This window comes from Triturus cristatus, chromosome 11, assembly GCF_964204655.1.
Source record: "Triturus cristatus chromosome 11, aTriCri1.1, whole genome shotgun sequence".
NCBI lineage: Eukaryota > Metazoa > Chordata > Amphibia > Caudata > Salamandridae > Triturus > Triturus cristatus.
In genome coordinates, this window is record NC_140594.1 from 991526090 (window position 1) to 991553241 (window position 27152).

Here is a 27152-nt window from a genome sequence, read left to right on the forward strand (position 1 = left end):
TTATGATTAGCTGACACAGCTATCAGGTCTCCTCCAATCACTGTCTTCAGTGCTGCCCAAAGTGTGTCTATTGAATCCGCTCCTGTGTCACTGTCTCTAATCTAACTATAGCAAGCTGTGTGGACCACTGTGATTTCTCTTTCTGTTGACTGATACTGTCCCACAGTCTCCAAATTCCTGGGACTCTTCTCTCTCCTCCACCCTAAGAATAACAGATAGTGGAGCATGATCTGATAGGACATGGGCTATATACTTATTTTCCGAACATGTTTGTAGCACAGGTGTACCTTAGAAATAGATAATACACACATTTTTTATGAGAAACATGTATAGTCCCTGTGATCGGGGTATACACATTTCAACAGATCATCCAGGCCACTTTGCCTTAGCCTGGCCAAGCCTTTGGAAGAGAAGGCCCCGGTATGACTGAAATGCTGGCCTGACCTGTCTAGGTCGCTATTCATTGCAAAGATGTAAGTCACCTCCTACCAAAAGGGCACAATCAGGGGTTCTATTCTTAAGTAGTATGCTAACATTCTCCCTTTGATTCTTTCAATAATACCTAGCACCTCCCCTAGGAAAGTTGAGATACAAGTATAGCAACCCCTTCTCTTTTTGCCACCCCTGAGGATAAGTGTTGGGGAAACCAGGGTGATTTTAATCTATTCCAGTCCTTTGGTAAAAGGTGTGTCTCTTGGAGTAAGCACTTGTCTCCGGACCCTGTTTTAATGGGAACAATATTGCAGGTTTCTTGATCGGGTTATTCAAGCTTCACACATTGAGGCAAATTATTTTGATATCAGTGGTATCAAGTCATACGTAGCAATATCTGAAAGAGACAATTAGTTATGGATTCCTCACCTTAGAATTACCCCCAGGCGTCAGACTGGATCCAGAGAATTTTTTCCTCAGCAGAACCACTGCATGGCGATAGGTGGCATCGGCCAACTCCGCGTTCGTCGTTGGCGTTGTGATCGCCAGAATGACGTAGCGGTATCTACTTAGACGTCGCCCTTGTGCACTGATGTCAGTTCTTTCTTTTTCCGCACCAGACAGCACAGATTCGGCGAAAGCAGTACCCCGAGTCACTTTTTTACTTTGTTTTTGCGACTTTTGTCAACATCTTTTTTGAGTTGATAGACTTCTGGTGCACAAAGGGATGTCACGTCGGACCGGTTTCAACGTTTGCGACTCATGTTGCAAATTAATGTTGGTTACGAACCTGCACCTCGTGTGCCTTTGGTACCTGGAGCGTGACCACAAACCGAAGTCGTGCTCGGATTGCCTGGCCATGAACCCAAATTCTTTGCGAGAGTGATCCTGAAAGCTTCGAGGCTTGGCAGTCAGCTCTGCGGTGTTCGAAGTCCCAGTCGAAGGGAGGTCGCGGGACCGGTCGCAGAGCCACCACCACTCATCATCAAAGTCTTTGTCTTTGGGTAAGTCGAAGCATAAGAAGAAGGCGAAGGAGCATTGTCGCTCTTTCGCATTCTCCCCGTCCGTCGGCCAACGTTGGAAGTGGAAGGTAGTCATCTGGCTCCACCCGCGGAGCCTGTTGGGTCAACTCAGGCCTTCCCTCCCTTTCCAGGGGCCAGAGCAACCCCTGCCCAGCTTCAAAGCTTTTACGAAGCCTTGCATTCCATCTTAGGGCAGCCCGACTCCGAAGGCGTGCCCTCGGACTCCATGGACTCGGTTGGGGCCTCTAGGCCTTTGATGCCGGCGGTGTAGGGCCCCAAGGATCCAGGCCTGGATCCGGATCGGCGCCGGTCGACCTCGTGACACCTTCTCCGGTGCCGAATCCAGTGAAGACCCCACCACCGCCTCCTCCGACAGCGGTTGTGTTCCTGGCCGGCATCGACCCCGGCCTCCCCCTCGATGAGGACACAGAGGCGGACCGACGTCGGGAGCGGCGCCGACCGGCACTTTTGTACCCCTGTTCTCTCCTGATGTTTCCTACCACCCTGAGTGGCTACCAGGAGAGGGTGAGGAGGACTGTGAGGGGTCTGTGGACACTCTTGCAGACCAGTTGGAGGAACCGGACTGGAGAGAGTAGTTGGGTGAGGCCAGTGATCTGGATACCTCCCCAGACCTTGGCATGCTATCTCCCCCTACCGTGGCTATGGAGGAGGGTACACCGTACATAGTGGTTTTGCATAGCGCAGCCGAAGCCCTACACCTCGAGCTTCCTACGGTGGTGGTCAGGACTCACCTCCTGACAGAGGTGCTTCAACAGGCAGCGGCCTCTTGGGCGCCCTTGCTGCTGTTCAATGAGGCCCTTACGGACATCCTTTTGCGCACTTGGTCCAACCCCAACACAGAGGCTACTGTGGACAGGATGACCCCATTTTCCTGTCTTCCCATTCTACCCCTGGGAGCTTGGTAGTCCAAGCCTCAACGTAAAGGCGCATTCCCTAACACACCACTTGATAGGGAATCCAAGAAGCTGGACCACCTTGGGAAGAAGATGTGTTCTTCCTCCAGCTTGGGACTGCGGTCGGTGAACACCGCAGGTCTATTGGGCCGTTACTCCCACTCGGTGTGGCACACAGTTGCGCAGGTGCTGCCACAGTGCCTGGAGGAGGCCAGGGCCGTGCTCTCCCGTGCTGTTGCCAATGGGAGGGACGCAGCAAAGTTCACCATCAGACTACAGCTGACCTCCTGCATTTGCTGGGGTTTACCATCAATGTGCAGAAGTCACACCTGATTTCCTCTCAGAAGCTCCTTTTCATCGGAGCGGTTCTGGACACAGTGTGGTTTTGGGCTTATGCAGCCGAGCAGCGAGTCTGGGATATTCGGGCTATGATTCCGATCTTTCAGCCTTTATCCTGGGTTTCGGTCAGAATGACCCCGAGGCTACTGGCCCTCATGGCTTCCTACATCCTGCTGGTGGACTATGCCAGGTGGCATATGCGGGCTCTGCAGTGGGACCTTAAGTTCCAGTGGGCACAGCATCAGGGGAATTTTTCCGATTGCCTCCAGATCTCGGAGGGCACTGCACGCCAATTGCAGTAGTGGCTAACGAACCAGGATTGGGTCGACGGCAGATCCCTCTCCCTTCCCCAACCAGAGGTCACGGTGGTGACAGATGCATCACTGCCGGGGTGGGGGGGGCCACTTGGGAGAGGCAGAGATCAGAGGCCTCTGGTATTCGGCGGAGTCTGGGCTCCATATCAACCTTCTGGTGCTTCTGGCGATTCATCTTGCACTGAAGGCATTCCTTCCCTCTGTCTGGGGAAGAGTGGTGCAAGTGTTCACGGACAATACCACCGCCATGTGGTACTGCCATAAACAAGGTGGGGTGGGGTCGGGGACCCTATGTCAAGAGGCTCACCGCCTTTGGACATGACTAGAACATTAGGGCATATCCCTGGTGGTTCAACTCAGCCGCAGCTGCATGATGGATCACGAATGGCGTCTTCACTCTGATGTGGTGCAAGGTCTCTTTCAGCAGTGGGGAGAGCCTTGGTTAGATCTATTCGCCACCGAAGAGAACGCGCAATGTCAGCAGTTCTGCACGTTGGAATTTTCAAGGCGGCACTCGCTAGGCGACACTTTTCATTGCGAGTTGAGTTGCGACCTCCTATACGCCTTTCCGCCTATACTACTTCTGCCCAGAGTGCTGAAGAAGATCAAGCGCAACCGGCCCAAGTCATTCTTGTCTTCTGTCGCAGTAGCAGGAAACGGTCCTCCACCTGAACCTGTCCAACCCCCACCTCCTTGCGTGGAGATTGAGCGGCGACAGTAGACCGATTTCAACCTTTCTCCCGAAGTCTGTAACGTTATCTTGGCAGCCAGGCTTCCCTCCACCAAAACGGTATATGCCTGTAGATGGAACAAGTTTGTGGCATGGTGCGCAGCAAAGGCTGTGCATCCCCTTTCTGCCCCCCTTTCAGAGGTTCTCCTCTACATTCTTTGTTTGGCCCATCAGAGCTTTGCTCTGGGCACTCTCAAAGGCTATCTTTCGGCCATTTTGGCATTCCTTCGGCTGCCTGACCAGCCTTCTCTCCTCAAGTCCCCTGTTGTAAATCGCTTCCTTAAGGGCATTACTCACATGTTTTCTCCAACTCCTTCTGTGATGCCCCAGTGGGACTTGAACCTGGTTCGTACACACCTTATGTGTGCTCCTTTCGAGCCGCTCCATAACTGTCCTCTCTACAAAACCTCCTTTCCTGGCTTTTCATCCGGACAAAGATTTCCTCAGCACTAGGCCTTCTTTCCTTCCCAAAGTTTTTACCTCTTTCCATATAGGATAGATCATCACTTTGCCCACCTTCTTTCTGCCTCTGCATCCTTCTAAAGAGGAAGAGAGGCTCCACCGTCTGGATCCAAAACATGCACTTTCATTCTGTCTGGATCGCAAAAACAATTCCGGGTGGATGACCAGCTCTTTGTTGGCTATGTGGGCACCAAGAGAGGTTGGGCCGTGCAGAAACTAACCATCTCCCGATGGGTCGTTCTTTGCATCAAGATCTGCTATTCCTTAGAGAAAAAGGAACCTCCTGTGGGGTTGCGTGCCCATTCCACCAGGGTGACGGCAGCCACTACTGCTTTGGAACCTGGAGTCCCCCTTCTTGACATCTGCCAGGCAGCTACGTGGGCTTCACTGCACAAGTTTACCGAACACTACTGTTTGGACAGCCAAGTCCGGAGAGACAGCTTCTTTAGCAGTTCAGCTCTCCAGGACTTTCTGGTGTGAACTTGGTTCGCAGACCCACCACCGGCGTTGGTATTGCTGGGGTATCTACTCTAAGGTGAGGAATCCATAACTAATTGTTTCTTTCAGATGAACAAGTTACTTACCTTCGGTAACAATATAACTGTAAGAGACATAGATTAGTTATGGATTCCTTACCGCCCCACCCATCCTCCCCGTTCTGCAAACTGACTTCTAAGGTAAGGGACTCCCTTTCAGAGCCCTAGTTTTCGTCCACCAGTGGTCAGTGTCTTACATGGCTCTGCGCTTCAGCATGGAATGTTGTGTGAAGATCTGACGTCAGCGCGCGAGGGCGGCGTCTAAGTAGATACCGCAACGTCATTCCGGCGACCACCATGCCAACGACGAACGCAGAGTCGACCGACGCCAGAGGACCTGCTGAGGAAAAAAATCTATAGTTACCGAAGGTAAGTAACTTGTTTGTTAGCCCCATGTACTCTTGGAGGGGTGTTGAGACTAGAGTAAGTAAAGGCTGCGCATCATTGAAATTCTAAGTGTGAATTGAGGGCTGTAGAAGGAAGGCTCTGTCATGTCCAAGCTTGTTTGTATAGTTTGCCCCTAAACAACCCCCTATACACAAATGTCTTGATTACGCCCATCAGATAATCTCAACACCCGGCACTGCAAAAGACTTCAACACAGCACCTTTAGAAAAGGGTTTTATTTTACAAAATGCAAGGACTCACTCTCTCTTTTAGAATAAGGCTTGGGGTTTTATTTTGCACAATGCTCTCTAACCTAAAGGCTTTCCCAGATGTCAAATGTACAAGATTCAAATACACAAAGAGATATATATGTTTTTATGCAAGCAATAATAACACACTTGATAAATATAATACATGAATAATACTGATGAATGAACAAGCAGCAAATAATATGAGATAACACTCAAGCAAATATACTGGACGTCCTGCAAAAGATCATAAAGATATATATATATATATATATATATATATATATATATATATATATATACACACACACACACACATATCAGATGATTACTTTGGATGTGCACCTCAACTCACTCCTACATCACAAAGAAAACACCTCAAATGATCAAAGCCACTTGCCAAACATCACAATGGCAATAACCAAAACTCAATACATCATCTGGTGCAAACACCGCATCTCACCCACTCCTGACTGGGGAAGTTAAAACAGCCGGGGTTTGAAAGCCTCAGCAACCAGGGTTCCACTCTGAGGTGGACGCGTCTGCCCCCACTCAGATTCCAAACTCCCGGTTTCCAAGTCAGCAACCCTCAACTTTAAACACAATCTAAGGTTTGAGAAAGACGTCCCCCCCCCCAAGCCAGAGGAATCTTACCAGAACTGGCCAGGTTCCAAGCAAGCATTCCCACGGCAGGAAGGAGCTCTCACGTCTCCTTCTCCAAATCTCGCATGTTCAAGCCTTTATCTTGAAGCTCACAAAAGCCTTTCAGAGTACATAAACAATCCCTCACAAAAAACAAAAATACCTTGAACGTGAATAACCCAAGCAACTTGCAAGCGCTGCTGTGCACGCAGAAAAGCTGAAGCAAGGCAAAGCCAGGAAAAAAGGATGACATGAGGCCATGTCAAAGCTAATAGTAAGAACTTCATAATTCTCATCAATATACAACGAAATGCACAACTGCTTATAGATTCACACACTTCATCTCTCAATGTACAACACCGAGCACGTGTGCATTACTGCCCACAACACTGCCCCTCGAGACCAAAAAGTACATTCCACAACTCTTTCTCCCTTTCACGCTTTCAAATGCACATCCCACACGTTCTATTCTTGGCAAGGCTGTCCTACTCTGTGACAGCTCCCACTGAAAGACTGCAAGATTGCAAGAAAGAAACTTGTAAGAGAAGCAGGCATATGCAGGACCGTCGTACATCCAAGCTAGGATATAATAACACACTAAAGTCAATTAAAATAATGGTAGTCAAAGGTCATCACTGGGTGTCAAACCACAAGAGTGCCTCTAGAACTACAACAACTAAAACAATATAACATTCAACTACTCCATCATGGAAAATGTCAATTGTTGTCCTGCGGGCAATGCCCTGGTCGAGAATCGCCTGTCAGGCATCTGTAGGAAAGTAGCCTCCATCAACTACCTCACCTGTATATTGTTTTATAAGAGCAGGGGACCCTAGGCTGCGTGCAAACCCACTACTTTCAGTGTTAGAAATTGGGTCTCGAGTTGGCAGAAGTATGCACCCTGTCAAAGTAGGGACCACAGTCATAGTCGGGATAAGCTAGATAGACACCAAAAGATAACCTGCGCTCACCCTCTAGTAGTTTGGCACAGAGTTGCCGGGCTTATTCAAAGAGGCAATGTGTAAAGTATTTGCTCAACACACACAGTAACTCAATGGAAAAAACCCAAAAACACTCCACACAGATTTAGAAATAGATTAGATTTGTATGAGTAAAACAAGACCAAAACAACAAAATCATAATATTAGAACTGGAGTTAATAATTTATAAAAATTAATTAAAAATCTAGTGCTTAGAGTTAAATAGTGCTTTGGGTTTACTTGAGGTCGCTGTGGACCGTGGTGAATTCAAAGTTCAGGCTGACTGTGATGGAGGGCAGGCCGGCTACAAGACTCGCGCGGTTCAGGCTCAAAAAGTACCTTCAATGGAGAAAACATTGAATTCTCGATTCAAAGGGGCGCCGCGCCAATCCTGTGAATGCAGGCAAAGTGTCGGTCTGCACAGTTGATGAAGGCTTCATCGATGAACTCATAACCCCTTTATGTCATCAAGTAGCACTGTCTGTGGTTGTTGAGCCTCGCAGTCCTTCGAAGTGATATCGTCGATTAGCTCATGCGTCGGCAGCCAATACATTGGTTCCGATTGGTGCAAAGTTGGCACTACGCCGATTTTCATGGTTCTTGATAGCAAACATCACCTTTCGAGGGCCCAGGACCGGAGTGGCACAACCTGGAAGGGCAGGACTCACAGATGGCAGTGTCCTGGTGCTGTTGCAGAGTTGAAGGAAGTCTTTGACGGCCCTAAGACTTTAGACTAGGGGGCAAGCCAGCAAGCCCTTGGAGTCACTCTGGGTTGAAGTGAGATGTCCTTGTCCTCAGCAGGGCAGAGATCAGCAGGTCAGCACAGCAAAGCAGATAAGCAGCACTTCCAGAGCAGTAGTCAAGCCAAGTGGCAATCCTTGTAGCTCTGCAATCTTTACTCCGGGCAGAGTTCTTCACAGGTCCGGTACTGTACTTTCTTAGTAGGGTCAGACCTCAGTACATATACCCAAATGTGCCTTTGAAGTGTGGGTGACTTCAAAGCAGGCCCTTGAAGTGCACAGGTCCCCTTTCATCCCGGCCTTCCAGGCTACTGTGGTGGGGTTATCAGCCCTTTGTGTGGGACACAGGACAATGCCCATTCAGGTATAAGTGTCCGCTCCCCCCTCTCATCCTGCCTAGTAAGAGCTCTCAGAATGGAAGTGAATTTTCTGGCACATCCACCCTTCCTGTGTATGTGGCTGTCTAGAGAAAATGCACAAAGTGTAGCTGTCAACCCTCCCAGACGGGTATTAGAGACAGCCTGCAGGGACACTAAGCTAAATTAAGAACTTTCTAAAAGTGGCATTTCTTAAATAGTAATGTTCTATCCATCTTTACCACTAAAAAGGATTTCTCATTACTAGTCCAAAGATATAAAACATGATGCAGCTACTTCTATCTAATCCAGAATTACAGCTTAAAAGTGTATTAAGGAATCCCCAATGCTAGCCTATGAGAGGAGTAGGCCTCACAGTAGTGGAAAACCAATTTACCAGTCTGTCACAACCAGGACATGTAAAACTCAAACGTACATGCCCTTCCTTATACTTATTAAGCCCCCTGCAATTAGGGCTACCTAGGGTCTACCTTAGGTGGACTTATGTGTAATAGAAGGCGAGTTTGGCTTGGAAAGTGGTTTTAAATGCCAAGTCGAAGTGGCAGTAAACTGCATACACAGACCTTGCAATGGTAGGCATGAGACCAGTTTGAAAGGCCACTTTTGTGGGTGGCACAACCAGTACTGCATTCCCACTATAAGCATTTAGATGACAGGCCCTCGCTATATGGTATACTATACCCTGCAGCACAGTGCCTGATACCCTCTGGGTAATAAGCAGAGTTATAAGGTACTAGTTGATTGATTGATACCACTTTACAAGGGACTTATAATTAAACAAAATATGCCAATCATGTGTACACCAATTTCACTATGTTTAGGGGAGAAGCACATGCATTTTAGCACTGGTCTGCAGTGATAAAGGGCTCAGTCCTAAGGCCAACAAAAAGATTCAGCCAGAAGAGGAGTTGAGCAGGCAAAAGGTTTTGGGGAGACCACCCTAAGAATGACAGGTCCAACAATTGGTCTCACCCAGGTGATTCTGCTGCTTGGCAGCTCTCTGCCTCTAATAGGCGGTCTAGAACTATGTCTGTTCTTCTGCTATCGTGCTGTGATCAGGCTTCCTCCCCTTTGATGGTATTGACAGTCTTTGCTAGTGGTAGGGGCATCTGGTAGGGGCGAAGTCCAGACCTTTTTAGTCTGTATTGAGTCACATCATCAGGAAGGTCTAATACGACCTGAGCGTCAGACAGAGATCTGACCTAGTGCAGCATGGCTTCCCAGCAGAAGATACGTCTGAATGTGTGACCCCAGCTGTATGAAACATGAGACGTCCTTAGTCCTGAAGCAATTGATGATTGGTATGAACTCTCTGCGCCATTGAAGACTAATCAGGGAGAGCTCCTGGAACACTTCAGCCCCTAGCTGTCTGAGCCATAAGGACAGCGTTGGCAGCATACAATAGTATGGGCAGACTTTACCGTCCCATCTGGGGGCAATCCACTTTTGACTCCAAAAGGAGCTGCTCCAAGCTGTTGACATATAAATGAAAAAGAAAAGGAGCCAAGATGCAGCCTTGCTGAACCCCTGCCTGTATTGAGAACTGTCGGATAACCTTAAGGTCTTTTGTTTAATGAACCTCCGCCTTAGTATCTCTATGGAGGTCCTTCAAAAAAAGAACAATATCTCTATCCACTCCAACTGACAACATGATCTGCCAAAGCTTGGTTCTATTAACGCAATCAAACACGGAAGACCGGTCCATAAAGGCCAGGTGGATAGTACTAAGACGGGCAAAGGTGTACTTGTTAAGGATCATATACAAATTCAAACATTGGTCCACCATTGAAACTCCAGCGTGAAAGCCATACTGAACATCTGATAACATAAAGCCCAATATTATTGGGGCCCAAAAACTGAAACACAGTGCTCTTATTAACCCACATAGTGCGCCCCCTAGTATTTTGGAACCAGGGACTAAGTAGGAATATTAAATTGTGTGTTATGTTGGATAACCCATAAGTTGTGTCATATAAAGAACATTGAGGTGCTTGGTATTCTTGACTTATAATTTGGATATGGCCAGATTGGAGGCTCCATCATACAGGAATTAATAAGCACCATATGCTTTTTATGGGCTTATTGTTGTACAATACCCTATATAGGTATTTTTCTTCACTGATCACTGTTTTGAGTTTAATTTGCAAAAACCGAACCAGGAGTTGCACTTGTAAAATAAACTATTGGCATGGAGTACTATTGCAACTGAGTTACTCTTCAAGAAGTATACTGTGGATGTTCTGGGACCGGAATTTAGGTCCACTTATGGCTGAGCAGCTGTCAGAATGGCACGCACACTCCTTTGAAATGGTGAGAGACCTCTTCCAGGATGTCCAGATCATTACATTGGAGCAAATTGGTCAGGACTGTACATTACCCCGGGACAGCTACCAACATACAGGCAATTGCTGGTGGCACTTCAATCATTATGGGGAGCACTGGACGAAGAACTGCCTACCCATGCAGTGATACATATTCAATACTTCATGGAGGGAGGTCGACACCTCATTGCATGGATATACAAAGCTATTAGAGAACATGCAGACATCCCTCTGGTTTACCTTTGACATGTTTGGGAGGAGTTCTTAAGACCTCTTCACGACACCAACCAAGTGGTCTAGAGCCATGGAGTCCCTTAAGACTGTTTCAAGGAACACTTGTATCCAAAATATGATTCTCCATAGGGCTTATTGTGCACCCTCTCGACTAAATTGTATGTTCCGCACAACTATTTCACTTGTCCTAGATGTCTCACATAGGTTGGTGGCCTTCGGAATATGCTCTGGTCCTGCCCCAGCGTAGCAAGCTTTTTGGCACACAGTACATGCTTCACTAACCAAGACCACAGAACTCACCACATTAAATTAATGGAAGGCCATAACCTTAGTTATTTTCTGAGATAAAAATATATGAAGGTATGGGTGCCCTTCGCCAACCACACCCTCCTGTTGGCCATGCGTCTACTAACCATGCACTGGAGGGCCCAACACCCCCTGGCTCTCTCATAATGGCGCAAGGCACTACTCAGATGGGGAGAGGCAGAAAGCCCTGCACTGTATTGGAAGGAAGCCCGTTGTATACACCGGTGCCCTATAGCCGCTGCCTGGGATGCTATGCTCATGCAGTAAAAGAACCTGGCTGAAGAGGACCCCCTTCCCTCACCATCCCAGATTTAAAGGCCTCTGGTCCCCGGCTACCCACCCCCTTCATCATAATACGCCAGGGTTCAGACTCACTCCGCAACCCCCCCCCCCCCAAAAAAAATTCTGTTTCACATCATTATACCATTATTGCTTGTGCTCTCCCTGTTTTTTTTTCAAGTTCTACAACCCATCCCCATTATTCATTGGGTTCACCCCTCAGCCTTCTAGGACTCATAGTGAGGCAATTTTATAGCATCACATAGCTGAAGGATTTTAACATTTTAGATCACTACAAGCCAGAACAGATCACTCCTAGCCTATTGTTTGTGCAGGTACTGAACCTTGGTCTATTCCATGTACTGAAGTTGAAATGTATCTGAAGATTGCTCTCCGTTTTTGGTCTTATCCTGCTACAACTGTTAATGTCTAAATAAGAATGCTACCCATTTTGGTTCGTATCCTACTAAAACTGCTGTCTAAAGTTGATAAAACCCAATAAAAATTGTTTAATCAGGAGTAGTGGAATACCCAAATCAAGCTAGTTTGTGAGCTTTTGTCAATCTCGTGGCATTCATGTCCCCACACTGGGTTGCCGTAGCTTCCCTAGAACACTCATAGAATTCTCTGTAAATTCAAAAATAGTTGGTTATGTGCTCCAAACTTAGGTATAAGCTGTGGGACGCACATTTACAAATGTCCTTTTGACTAAAAAGAAGTATGTGTTTATAGACGTGTTCTAACAAGTTAGAGCAGCGATTTCAAAGAAATTCCAAGGAGAAAAAAAGGTGACAATTTTCAATTTAACCCTTAATTCTAAAGGGAACCTATCTTGATACATGTACAATCACATATTTTTAAAGGCCTCTCTAAATGAGTCTGAACAACAAAACCCCTTTCACAAACTCCCTAGGTAATATTGAGTTTACTTCCTTTTTAGTGTAAAGAAATGTCAGTTTTTTATTAAATATAACTTCAAATGTATAGAGATGTTACCCTTCAATTTTCATAGGTTTCAGGACTGCCTATCGCTTGTAAGATGACCTAAAAATGACAATAACTTCATTAATACTTCAAGCTATAATTGTATAAGTGAGATAAATTGTCTCATTGTATTTTAGAAACTCAAAGCCAAACATTATTTTTTTTTCATACATATGTATTTAACTTTTTGTTTATTTTATGACAATGGTTTATTGACAGTGAATTTTGTGCTCTGCATGCACTACATAATACACAGGTGACACCTCATTCCCATATTCTGCACTGAACTTTCCTTGTACAACAATATAATTATTTTACTTTTCATGTTTCAAATCTATTGTAATAATTGCAGTTTATGCGCATTTCCTTGAACATACTGGTGCCATGTATTCAGTATTCCTCAAAGACACTACTCATCATCTTGAAATGTAAGCACTGTGGATGTCTCTCCAGGCAAAAAACTGTCAGTGGTTTTAATTCTGCAGTCTTCACTAGTTTGATGTTCTGTTTTGATCTTCTTCACTGCAACATTTGCTAATTGGTTAGGTGAGTTGCAATTCTTCGCAAAATAGATGGTTTTTCTGCATGAGAAAATACATTTTATAAAGATGGTTAGAATAATCAAAAAAAAAATATTGAACATTCAGATCTTCAGTAGTGTCATTTCACTTGATTTATTTGAGGACTTTTTACATTTGACATTGCGTGTATGGCTTTCCATATAAGAGCAAAAAATACAGTCCCCAAAATTTGAAAACATTAAATTTTTAACTGAATATGACTCCTTCATAATGATCCAAGTATGAAGGTAGAGGAAATGCCATATGCAAACATATCCCTGCTAGTGACTATATTTGTGCTCTCAAATAAACCTATGTGGCATTTTATTTTAGTATACTAGAGACTACTACATGAAAACCCCCTTTAAATATTAACTTTTTATGTGCAGGTCTTGAAATGGCCCTACGGCTTACCTGAGATCTGTATACAGATCGGATTTGTCTGCTTAACTAGCATTTCAGTCACGTGATCTCAAGCACTTTATCTTTATGAGCAAATTATATTGACTCAATGAAAAGAAAGGTGACTAAGGCCAAATATATCAGTTTCCAATCACTTCTAATCGCCGATTGAAATACTAATTCCAAATAACCTTCACCAGCCTAGCATTCTTAAATTCAGTGTAGGAATTACCTCAAATGTTCACGTTATAAATGTGCCATTGTTACTCTTATTTAGCGCCTTATAGTAATTGGCAATTTAAGATATTTCTCACAATAACTCTTAACCCTCGGTTGCACAACACGCATAAAAATCATTACTCCATTTTTCACAGATTCACAACATGAAGCATGAGGTTATTTTGAATCTCTAAAAATAAATAAAGGTGTACATCTTTATTTATGGTTCGAGAACAGGCATGACACACTTCTGCTATTCATGTTTTTTTATTTTCATAAATTCATATTTTTTTATATCTTTTTCATGCTTTCCCTATTTGCCAGGCCACATCTTCAATAATAAAATAACACAAAAATGTGGAACAACAGCTGATGATGCTGTTAATCTTATAGTTATCCATTATGCTGTTTAAGCATATGTGAACGTCTGATTCAAAAACAGATTACTTCACTTGTGTTTTCAGTGCTGCTGTGGAAAATGTTATTGCATACAATGACAATAACAGTGATCTCTTGCTTGCCTATGATGCATTGTGGGATTAAAAGTAGCTTTTCTCACTGAATATGGCACACAGAACACCACAATTGTGAATAAAATAGTGCCAATGTCTGTCATGACTATTGCACGAAGGAACAAACTGCACTAAGAAGAAGCTGCCACGTGGTATTGAAAAGGAGTATGCAATTTGCATATTTATAGTGAATTGGAGGATTTAACGTTATTGTGATAATTTGGATGAGCATAGTCCATTTAAAGCTGTTGAAAAATCCTAGCAGACTACTGGAGTACATTTATTGTCAGAAACAGATCCCAGAAAATGAACTGATTGCATTAACCAGATGATACAATTCCTCCTATCCATTAGAGTTTAAGAATGTGGCAGGCTTAACTTGCAAACTGCCTACCACATTTCATACCTATTCATCAAACAGTGCCAAAAGTATTAGCAAATCAGAGCTTTTATGCCCCTTCCTTTAACTTTGCCTCTCCCCTCCCATGATGGATCTACACAAAATTTAACAAGTACCAGTAAGCAATACATACTGAAAGTTTGTTTAAGTCCATGCAGTGTTGCAAAATGGTGTCTAACTGTACAGCAAATTAACTCTTTATGACACCTCTTTAATTGTGTGCTCAGTGACTGATAAGGTGAACTTGTTTGCTCAGCTTCGTCAAACGTTACTAATATAAACAAATCAGAGAATGCCTTTTCAACTGTGAAGATATCTGCAATATTTAACTCATCAAAATTTGGTCAACACTTTTTTGTAATACTACTATATATCAAATAACTGAATTTGACACAAATGCCTATGGTCATATTAAGTTAGGTATAAAAACTGAGAACAAACTCTTTTGGGAGCTAGAATGAAAATGCTTACGTTTTTTAACACTGTCTCTTATCTTTCCCTGCCAGCCCCTGGAAGAATCTGCCGAAATGTGACATGCTGAAGCCTAGGTGGTTGAAGAATCATCAAATGGGCGCCTGATTTATTAGTAATATTTACAAGGCTTTTCAATGGACATCAAATCTGAACGTTTAACCATGCAGTCTGTATGGCCAACTGTTGTAACTGAATCTTTCAGAAGTTCTAGTAAATTTCAAAAGTTCAGTATATAATTATTTGTACCTCTACTGAGATCAACAATTAACATGACATATCTCATTACATCTATTTCTAAACTTAAACAACCCTTACACATAACATTAAAAATTCCTTCAAAAAAACTCTTAAATTTGTACAAGTTAAAACAAACTTTCTTCCTGAGGAAACCTTATAAAACCTATAAACTGATCTCTATCCGTTAATCTTTTTTTATATATAGTAGGTTTGAAAAACATTTCTGTGGCTCTACCAATGCTGTATATATAGAAATTACATGTAAAAAATCTTGATTTCCTTCCCAACATTAAGGACATAGGGCGGCATCCTGCGTTTGGCCTGCCATCTACCTGTATATACCTTCAAGGGGAGGATACCTTATCTTAACTCTAATATACATCTTCTTACTTTATGTTCTAAAATTAATGACTAGTAAATTTGGGGCTGATTATAAGTTACTAAATCAGGGAAAGTGTTATAGAATTTTAAGCCCACACAATGCTTGCTATCTAGAATGTAACTTCATTTTGGGCCCGCATTTCTTATGAAAAGTCTTAATTGCCCGGTTGACCATCCCTGTAGATATCCAACCTACACTCAAATCTTTCTAGCGCTAGTTGAAGATTTACCATAAAGGTAGAATACTTTTTAGGCACAATAAAAGTTTCTGTCTCAAATGTTTCATAGAGAACCGCTAGGGGCGTGCATTATACTATATGCCCAACTAAATATTTATGCTAAAAACTTGGCTAATGTACTGGCATGAACCGGAACAGATGAGCCAAGCATGCAGATTCTTCGAAGGATCTCACTCTCATAGCTTTTCATAAAAGGCCATTTATTAATGGGAGTATATTCAACTGCATAAGATAAGACAGAAGGGATTTTGGTTTTAAATCAACAAATGGCTAAAATGTCTCTTTCCCACTGCAATATAAAACCTGTTAGGGGGCACCGGGAAAGGCATGCGCTTCTATTCCCTAATTATTCAAAATGATGTTTATTTGCAAAGTCTTGCAAAAATATTCTACAAAAGTAGGTATACTGCTTAACCTGCTCCAGTCACTCAACCACTAAATATCTTCTGAACGATTTACAGTGTTTCCTACCCTTTAAAACAACAATTTGAGTTTTGGATACATTCAATTTAAGAAAATTTCTCTTTAGCATGCACGTCCAAAATATCAAGATTGCACTGCAGAGCAATCTGCGTTAGGTCAAAGATAACTGTATTTTCAGTGTAGATCAATTTGTGGAGGGGGTGAGACTAAAATATAGGCGGGAGGTTTTGTGCCTGTAAAAAGAGGGCAGGTTAATTGTGAGGGAATAGAAAAAACAAAATAGTGGCACCAATAGGCATCCCTGTTTCAACCTATTTCTTATTTTTGGCGTTGAACCCTTACTCCCACCTAACAGTATTTTACATCATGTAGATGGATGCAGTGTGAATATTAATCTTAGTAGGTTAGATGGGATGCCTAATGTAGCAGGTTTATTCCACAAGATAGGCCTATCCATCCACCAAAAGCAGATGAAAAATCATAAAAAAATTATAAAGAATTTGAGATTTAAAAGTTACATATTTATCAATAAAAATTTGCAAGATTGCTATGTTGTCCATAACTGAATATTTTGGTCTAAAACCAGATTGTTCTCTTCCCAAAAGTCCAGTCTTGTAGATGACCTAGAATATGTCTTGCAAGCATTTTTCAGTCACATCTAATAAGGTAATTTGCCTATAGTTCCCTGGATCTGAGTGAAGACATTTCTTGTGTATAGGAACTACAATACTGACCACCCAAGACTTTGGCGTGTTCTACAACAATGTACAAATTGTAGTAGCAAAAATGTGTCCCCTGTATCCTGATCACATTTTAAGAAGTGCTGATAACACCAGTGGCAAAACTGCAACCATTTAAGGAATAAAGGAGTGATTCCACTTGGCTTTACAGGATGTGGTTCATGTTTATAGTGGTGGAAGAAAGACCATAAATGGCCACAAAAGGCTAGCAAGTTTAAACCTAGCATGACAGTACCATGACGAAACAGTGTTGTTTAACGTGTTGAATCACCAGCGAACAGGAGGAATAAAAATATGTAAGTTGGAACCAATATAATTTTACTTGAGAAGAACATTCATCCAAATGTGATAAATTATTTCGATGTTGAGAACACAAAATTTAATTGGGGCCCGAAATGGTTGTGTTTACACAGAGGGATAAAGCGTGGTGGTGCGCAGAATATATTCAGTTGACAGCCATATAACCAAACAGGATTCTAAAGAAAATAAAGTTAGGCTGAATCTGTTTGTTCTCATCATTTTCATGCAGGAGTTGTGAAAAAGTATGGGCCTGGGTTTAAAGCTGGGTGGTCACAGAAAGTCCTCCGATTTCTGGAGGTAGTATTAAAGCTGGAATTTACTCTATGGTAGAGCAAATACTGCCTGTAAATTCATATCATGATTTAGCACATTTTCTACACACTGCAGGTTTACTGTACCAGCCATCTAAAATCCAGGCCCAGTAACTCTTCATAGACAACAGTACAGCAAGACATAAAGGGACTGCTTCTCTATGAATTAGCAAGAGTGTACAGATGCTTAATAAGTGTTCAATAGTGAGGAAAATAAAATCCTTTAAAAAAAGACCAGCACACTGGAAGTTAGCAAAATGGGAAGTGAGGTACACACTGTTACCCAATTGTAAATAGATGAAAGAGGTTCTATCTGATGATCTCAAGAGGATTATACAATAGGAAGAGAGAGAAAGACCAATGCCAGTGGTATGAAGGCATGTACTTAATCGATAGTGTGCGTACCTGTGTACATTGCTCTCAATAGAGACATCAACAAAAAAGAACAAATTTAGGTTTAGGTTAGTAAACAAGTGTGCATTTTGCATTATGAATCTTACGGCTTTAAACTTTGGACAGTATGGCTTCCATTTCAAGTGGTCTCTTGATTCCGTGGCGGCCAGTAATAGCAGTTACCGATCCATCAAAATTATAAGTGTTTTACTTTCAACTGCTGAAAATAGCTGAAATCTCTGTGTGAAAGTCCAGGGAAAATGAGGGCTCCCTGGGGTTCAAACCCAGGATTCAGATTCCCCGGATAATTCCTCATTTGTTAGTAGACTAGTAGGGTCAAATCATAATGAGCAGGATTTTACCCACCCCAGAATTACCAGTAATCAACCCCCAAGCGTGCAACAATGGGGTCTGTAATTTCAGGGATGGGGAAAATCAGGCCCATTTTCCATGCCATCCCTGGTGAAGGCCTTGCCCTGATACATTGAAAGAGAGTGATATACATATTTTGTTTGCATAAATGGCATTCCTTATGTGAAAAAGCTTTTAATATGAGGCAAAGTGGATGGAATAGAGCCAAACACATAGGAGTATTGTTTTTCAGCAAAAGTGTAGGATCAGTGAAGCGGAGGTGATAGTAAAACAACAGCATTACACTTTTAAAAGGTTTGGGTTAGACATCAGGTAGGCAAGATGAAGATATGTGGGATCAGTGCAACTGACCAAGGAAGACATCAGGCAAACTAGATGGGCTTAGTATTAGCCTTTTCCTCTGACCCTCTTTCAACACCATAGTGAAGATTATTTCATGTTTAACTCATTACCTTCTTTCTCCATCACAGTATATGTAGTTTCCATACCCGCATGGATGTGATCATTCACATGACAATGCAGCAGCCAGGTCCCAGGATATGCAGCTTTCATTTCCAAAGTTTGATATGATCCCGGGAAAATGTTAAACACATCAGAGCGATGCGCTCCAGTGGTCTAGAAGGAAACACAGACTGTAAGAAGATTCCTTGATAGCTAACATGTTGTTCACCATGTTTATAACAAAATAGATTTTCACTCCATTATTTTTTTGTTAATAATCCTGTGTGTGATCTGAAGGCACTTGAAAGAAGGGAATAGAGGATGTGGACCCACACTATCACTTTAAGGAATTGTCTGACAGATATTGGGTCCTAAATATTTCTTAGAAAGTATTGCCCCTAAGGAGCTAATAACAGAAAATCTACATCCAGTTGGATGATATCTTTGCAATGTTTTACAGTGGTATTTTGGGCAACATATTTCTGTCAAGATATTTCTGTACACATTATTCTGTAATACAACTGAAGGGAGTATGTGATAAAGATTGATTTCGGCTGTTATATGTGTTTATTTGGTTATTGATCAATACTTGGTTTATTAACTGCATTCCAAAAGTAATGCATTGTATGCATTTGAACTATGTGGGTGAATTGAGAAAAGATTCCTCAAAAATAAAAAATAAAAAGTTCACAAATTATTATGTTATATATTATTTTATATTATATGTGTGTTATATTGATCTTCGGAGTTTGCTTTGATTTTGTGCTCTTGTTATGCAGGGCTGAACCGTACTTTAACTTTTTTTGTGGAGCCAGAGCAAAGTAAATCATACAATATTTCCCCCATAATTCAGGCAGATAAAGCAGATACTATAGAAATTAGAATGGTGGGAATTGGATCCTGATTACAGTGCTACCACTACAAATGGAAGAAGAGTCTAGGATCAAAATGTCTTCCTTGCTTGAGCCTGCAGAAGAATCTTTCGAGCCTCAATATCTAATTTTAATGAAAATAGAGAACGTACACACTTGTGCACTTTCTGGTCACGAGTAACTGACCCAAAAGCCCTATACATAATCATTAGAAGCCCTACAAATGTGTAAAGAGAAATTGATAAATGAACTACAGTTACAAACGTTTATCCAAATCCTTTACAATTTGAGCATTGGTATTCTCACGGTCTAAATTATATTAATACAATAAGATTATCTCTTGCATTAATGACATGGAGTGAATGAACGAACTAGCAAGCCAAACTACCTCCAGATGTTTCGAGGTATGAATTACTGTCTCCACTCCCACAGAACATTTTGAAAAAAAAAGGGCCAAATATTTAATTTAACATCATGTTCTTCACTAGAAGTTGCAAAAAAAATTGGCTGTCCATTGTTATGCTTAACATTGTTTATTACCCTTACTGCATGCCAATCAAGCTTTCCTACTACCCTGCTATCTTTGAAAAAAAGAGGGGTCGAAACAATGCCCCTTTCAGCAAAGCTTCCCCCCAAAAAAGTGGCTTTATTTATTGCAGACAGTATGAGACTAGTGTGACCCATCATTTCATTGGTACCCCCAGTATGAAAAGAATTACCACCATTATTTCGAGACAGGCGTTATGTGAGGGGCCATCAAGATCATGTCAAGAGTGTCCACAATATGCCTAGGATTATCACCACTAAGCGTTAGGCCATAACAATTAGGTCAACGATGCTTCAACAGGGAAATATCACTCTCAAACACATAAATGGTGATGGGAGTAATACTTGAAATTTGTTTGACCACTGACAATCGCTTGGGGTAGCATTCCAACCCATAAGTCTTTTGCCCCCCATAGAACCTCAGATTGGATCCAGCCAAGACTAGATTAGACTGTTCCTTCTGGGCAGGGTAAAGACTGCTTTTTAAATGGCTGGGTCCAAACTAAGGTGGCATGATGGGCAAAAGAACAATGGGCTTGAATGCTACCCTGAGCAGTTGCCAGTTGTTGGATGTATTGCTAGCATTCCTCCTATCACCTTTTGTGTGCTTGAGGGTAATTCTTTCCCTGTTGTGGCACCTTTGACCTAGTAATTATGGCCGAACACATATAATGATTGTAATTATAGGCATATTATGTACACCCTTGACATGATGGTGATGGCCCCTCACATAATGCCTGTCGTGAAATAATGATGGAAATTCAATCCTTATGGATGGAAAGATTCTGTGGAATGGTTCGTTGAGCACATAACGTGTCTGTAGACTTGGTTGATGGACCAGAAATGGCCGATATGGAATATTTCTTTGAAAAATGTATGCTCCCTATTCAGTTGGCACCTCAAAATCTTTTTCTACAGGATCTACTGTCTCACAGGGGGTACTTGTTTCCTTTTCTTACTATTCCTGTAAATACACACGTGGAACATAACACATACTATTTAAGTCAAATAGATTTTTAAAGAATCTGTGTTTTACTTGGATGTATTTTTAACCGATTGGTCTCTGGACAAGTCATTTAAAATGCTAATATATGTGCTAAACTTGAATCACTGACAAAAGAAGTGCGGTCACTCCGTATTCTTTCAGGTCCTTCTCACTTTCAACACTAATAACACAATTGTTATCTCTTCCTGAACTACTTGTTTTACTCTTTAGGCAGCATTAGGTCAAGGATGTCTGCAGTCTGCCAAGAGTTATCACAATCATGACAGGAGTGGGCCCCATCGTGACAGCGACAGACCTCATAGGCCCATGTGGTATTAGGAGTCAGAGGGTGGCCATTTGATGTCAGAACACTTACAGGTACAGGGGCACCACACACACGCACACACACTGTGCTCTGTCAATCACAATGTGAGTCTATTGTTGGCTGACTGGACTTTAGGGCACGGACGAAGGCTGCTACACTACACACCTGAGGGCTGTGACTTCAACACGTGAGGGCTGTGACTTCAATCTCCAGCTCCATATCAGAGATATAAAGCACAACCCCCTCAAAAAGCACAAACTGTTCATTATCCAGATCTGGGAATAACCATCACACCAGAGGTGTCGCGGGGCAAAGTTTGCTTAATGTCTGCCACTGATACTTAGGCGGCATTACATAACGTTTTTTCTCATTATGTCTCTTCATACAGAGAGCAGTTATATGTATCTAAATATATATATAAATACATTTTTGTCCTGCTCCAGTCCGAAGAGTCTAGCCCAAATGGCCTAGACAGGAGGCTCACTGTAGTGGGGAATATAAGCAACCCCAGAGTCGTTTCAGCTCTCTTGTGGCTCCTCTGTGAAGTGCAGCTTGAGGCCCATGCCCCAGTGAGTACAGGTCACATGTGTGGGCATACCTGTCACACGTATTCATATAGTAATGTGTTGTGCAGTTTTGTGTAATATAGACTAAGACCAGAGAGTGGCTGAGTGCTTTACACAGTAGCTCCTATAGAGTTAACAATTCAATCATTTTTGCAGACAAGGTGAACACATCTGAAGGTGCAAGACCAGTTAAGAGATTTGTCTACGAGGATAACTATTTAGTGTACAACAATGCAGGCTACCACCTTAAATTTGTAAATAGTTAAAGTTTAGTGATACAAAAGAGAGGATCATGTGTTCCCAGCCGAAATATGATAGACAGATTATTTACAATATTGTCTAGGATGTCAACTTTGCTAATAGCCAGAATGGCTTATCAGAGTTGCAGACACAGTTTGTTTAATCTACTAAGGGAGCTGGAAATGCAGACTGGAAATTAAGACAATTTTATATTTCTCTTTTAAAATATTGTATGATAGTATTGTTTCAGGTTCATATGGGACTAAATGTCATATTCTTGGAGCCTTTCTTGGGGAGAATTGTTTCAGTGTTTTATATTGTCTCAAAATTGTGTTAACAAACAAGAAGGAGCGTGTTATGACTTCTCAAATTGTGAAATTCTTGGAAAAAACTGAGTTTTCGAGTCAAATATTTCAGAGTTGCTTCATGGATTGATATATGCTTGATGCATGCAAGCTTGAAGATGCTCCCTGACTCATAAACCATTTAAGAGAAATCAGAATGGGCAAGATATGATAACATTTACTTGAACCCTTGGTCAAAGACTGCTGCAAGTGTATATTGGGTACTCAGGCGGCGTGGCCAAACGCTGATGGATTAAGGTGCAGAAATCGGAATCTGGACTGTAATTTAGGCTGAGGGGGCACCCATACGGTGGAGGGAATCCTCCAGTGACCGCAAAAAGGCAGAAAATGCAAGTTGACAGATCCATGCGACTCAGAACAATGGCTCGGGATTGAATTTGGTGGCCGTCTTTCTAGGATGGCAGCCTGTTGGGCTACTCCCGATGATCCAGCAGGTGCAGGGTAGTGGACTGGGAACAGAGGCGACCCTGCACGTGGTGCCTGTGGTGGGATAGGATAGCCGCCCAACCACACCCTGTGACTGTCAGCTGTGTGGAGTGGCGAAGGCCGGTTGGAGGTGCCTGGCTACGAAGGCGTCAGAGACGAGTGTCAAAGAAGAACAGACAACGCTACACACTGTCTGGCTCGTTTCCGTGAGTTGGGGAGCTGATATGAGTACTTGGGGCCCCTAAAGGACAGGGCCAGCACTGCAGATTCCCGACTGAGAGGGGATGAGTGCCCAGAGACTCTTGTCTTTGCACCCCTGGGTATGGGGTTGATCTCTGAGGTCTTAGTTGCTGTCCCTGTGCAACGAGGAGGGAGGCGTTTGTCCTAATGGATGGGAGGAGGAAACGGCACAACAGGTACTGTAAAGGGGACATGTGGAGTAGGCGTGTCCTGAGGGCTGTTCTGGGTAAGATACTGGCAACTAGGCATTGTGCTACGAGGGAAGAGCTCTGCCCCACCTACACTCCTCCCCCAGGGTGGTGGGACAATGTTGTGCTCCTGCCTATCGGTACTGCAAGGCGGGTATAATCATGGGCAAAGCCCGCAGAAAAAAGGAAGCGAACCTCGAAGTGCTGCCCTCAGTAGAAGTAAATGATTCTGCAGGAGGTGAGGGACCTGCAGCCCGACAACTAGGGTCTTCCAAAGGAGCCATCCTAAATGTCATATTTCAGGCAATAACTGACTCCAGAGTAGCGCTAAAATCTAAAATAGGCATGCTTTTGGCAGATCTGGGGCTCCTGAGAGAGGACCACAAGTGCCTCATACAATAAATCACAACCATAGAACGGACACTGGTAGAGGTCCCCCCAGAGGTATAGACACAAACGGAACGCCGCACCTCAATGGAGACTAGGGTCAAGACTTTGGAAAACGGAGCAGAAGACGCAGAAAAGATATCCCGAAGAACAACATTCAAGTGATAGGTCTGCCTGAATGCGCAGAGGGGTCTCACATGCTGCGCTTCCTTGAACAATGGTTGAAAGACGAAGTTGCACAGGAGGGACTAGCCCCCTTTTTTGCCCTGGAGAGAGCGCACAGGGTCCTTGCAAGGCCACGGCTGTGGTGGCCAGACTATTGCACTTTAAGGACCCAGACCACATCCTCCAGCAAGCCAGTTCTTATGGAGACCTGAAAGATGGGAACAGCTGGGTCGCGCTATTCCCAGATTTCACCACAGAGGTCCAAAAACAGAGGCCCACATTCCTAGAGGTTAAGCAGTCCCTCTGTCAGATGGGAGTCAACTATGCAGTGCTATTCCCTGTCAGACTGAGAGTGACAACAGCAACAAGGGTGCAGTTCTGCCAAACACTCCATGTGGTTTGAGAATGGATTGACCAGCACCCTCTACCTAAGGGTAATCCGGCACCGAGGAGTAGTAGATCATTGAAAAACAAGCTAAGGCACAGAGCGAGTAGCCTCAGCAAAGTAGACCCCTCAAGAGCAAAGGCTCAACATGAATAGCTGAGTTCGGTGGAAGTGGTGGCAACGATGAGTAGTCAGGAGTGAGCCCCACCATCAACATTAGAGGAAGACGAGGCCAGAAACTGAGACTCCGATTACAGATCAATTTCCACATCGCACTATTCTGCCTTTGGTGATGCCTGGAACGGCTGATGGACTACTATAAAAATAAATGCTCTCAAATCTCCTGGCTGCAGCTTCTGAAGGAGAGTCACTATTTGGGTGCCCCACAAGTCCTCTGGAGAAAAACTTGATCCATTCATTGGCCTGACTACGAACGCTGCATGACACTGAATGGCGAAACGTCTGGCGGGGAAGCTCGGACTTGCCCACCCCTCCCTTAGAGTTTCATGTGGGTTACACCCATGCCTGGTTGCAGCTGGAAGGCTAGTTTGGATGGGGGATGTTGTCTTCTTGTCTGGGGATTAGGGAGTTGGGTTGATTGTTACTCTGTTGGTTGCTGTTTTTATTTGAGCCGCATCCTAAGAGGAACAACAAATAAGTCCAGGTCCTGAAAGAGCTAGTTATACAGTGGTGGCAGCACTAGAATGAGTATACAAGCTATGGCAAAAGCGCATTTCCTGCGGACAAGAATTTGTCCTATCATAAAATGAGGGGGGTCCATATAGCCCTATTACAGGAAATATTTCTCACGGCTAAGGAAGGGTTGGCACTACAGAGGCAATGACATGGTCAGACATTCTACACTACCTACTCCCCATTCACAAGGGAAGTACTTATCTGGGTACATCCCAGGGTACCCATTCGGAAAACTGGGGAACTAGTGGATTCGGTGGGCCATTACATTGTGGTGATAGGATGATTAGCTGGACTAGACCTGGCAGGGAATAGCGTCTATGCCCTGAATGTGGACCAGGGAACATTCCTTGAGGAATTGTCTTGGATGCTGGCACCATACCTGGTGCAGTCGGACCTGATAGGGGAACTTACAACTGTGTTGCTGACCCTACACTGGACTCCCCGGTTAGTAGGATGGCTTCTATATTTGCTGGATGGCAGGCCCAAATGGGACTGGTAGACTCATGGCGCCGCACCCACCCGGCAACCAGGGATTACTCCTTTTTTCAACCCGCCATGATTTGCACATGTGCGTTTAAACACCTTCCTTTGCTCCCCGGATATTCATGAGACGATACAAGACACTGAAAACTTATCAAGGACTATATCGGATCATAATCCAGTATTATTATATCTGAAGTTGAAGCAGACTCAGACCTATGTGGAAACTGAACCTGAGTCGTTGGAAGACCCAGTCTTCCAATCCACGACTGGGACAGTATCGACAATATTTCGAGGACAATACTGCCACTGCATTCATCAAATCAAATCAAATCAAATTTATAAAGCGCATGGCTGCACTAGCTAGTGCGTCCCCACGCTGCGACAAGAACCCGTTCCAGGCAGAGGATAGAACAGAGAGATGTAAGATAGTGGAGTTACCAGATGGAAAAAGCCACGTCTTGAGCTTTTTCCGGAAAATAGTCTCCAATGATTCCAGCCGGAGCTGTATCGGAAGCTTATTCCAATGAGAAGCTGCTAAAAAGCTAAAGGAGCGCCCGCCCATCCTGGCTCTTCTGATGATCGGGATGCTGACCTGACCCGTCCCACTATATCTTAAGCCCCGCTTGGAAACATGCGGGGTAAGAAGGTCATGCAGATAGGAGGGGCCCTTCTTCTGCATAATAAGATGACTGACACACATAGCTTTAAACAGAACACGTTCCCTCACCGGGAGCCAATGCAGGGAAGCCAGGGCCTTACTGGATGAGGCTCTGCTCGGGAGCATTAAAACGAGACGCGCAGCCGCATTCTGGATGCGCTGGAGTCTCTGAACACATTTAATGTTAGCTCCTAAGTACAGAACAGTCCCGTAGTCCAAACAAGGGCGTGGACCATCGTTTTTCTTGCTGACACCGGGAGTACATCTAAGGTCTTCCGGAGAGTGCGCAGGACCCCAACACAGTTTCCCGTCACTTGCCTGGTATGAGTCTCATAAGACTGTTTGCTGTCCAGCCACATCCCCAGGTTCTTTACCTGGTCCTTAGGAGATGGAGTCGGGCCCAGGGTTTGAGGCCACCAAGCAGAGGACCAGATCGAGGTGGCCTTACCTATCACTAGAACCTCTGTTTTATTGCCATTAAGTGTAAGGCAATTAAAGGCCATCCAAGACGTCAACTCTTGAAGACACATTGAGAAGTTTAATGCTGCCTCCTCAGAGTCTTGAGTAAAAGTCACCACAGGCTTTGTGTCGTCAGCATTTGACACCACATTGACTCCAAACTTCCCAACACTCTCTGCCAGGGGGGTAATGTAGAGATTAAAGAGAATTGGGCTAAGTGTGGAGCCTTGTGGGACCCCTTGGTCCAGCTTGAATCCCACAGCTTGAATGGGACACCTTCAAACAGAGATGCTGGTGCCTTTGTATTGCATGTAATTCTCCTCTATTCCCTTCTGTAGTAATTTGACTAAGAGCTTGAAACCTATTTGTAAGCTCTAACCGGGTTTTCAGTTTGTGGGCTGTATGCACTGGTTCCATAGTTGGTGCTAGTGAGGTCAGAATTAGTGGTTTAGGGCTGGACATCCCCCCCTCCTCCCCGCTTCCCCCATCTTCTTTAGCCAATATTTTGAAAAAAG

The 27152-nt window shown here is 43.7% G+C and overlaps 1 protein-coding gene across 1 annotated transcript in view; it reads right to left on the minus strand.

The window, feature by feature from the left end:
- Positions 1 to 12201: 12201 nt before the first annotated feature.
- LOC146785798 (ceruloplasmin-like) overlaps positions 12202 to 27152 on the minus strand; it is a 252009-nt gene continuing 237058 nt past the window's right edge. Inside the window, exons 18-19 of the mRNA XM_085635073.1 lie at positions 18663 to 18825; positions 12202 to 12828 (exon numbers count right to left, since the gene is read on the minus strand). Coding sequence (XP_085491199.1) covers positions 12782 to 12828; positions 18663 to 18825 — 210 coding nt within the window. The 3' untranslated portion in view covers positions 12202 to 12781. The remainder of the gene's footprint in view (positions 12829 to 18662; positions 18826 to 27152) is intronic.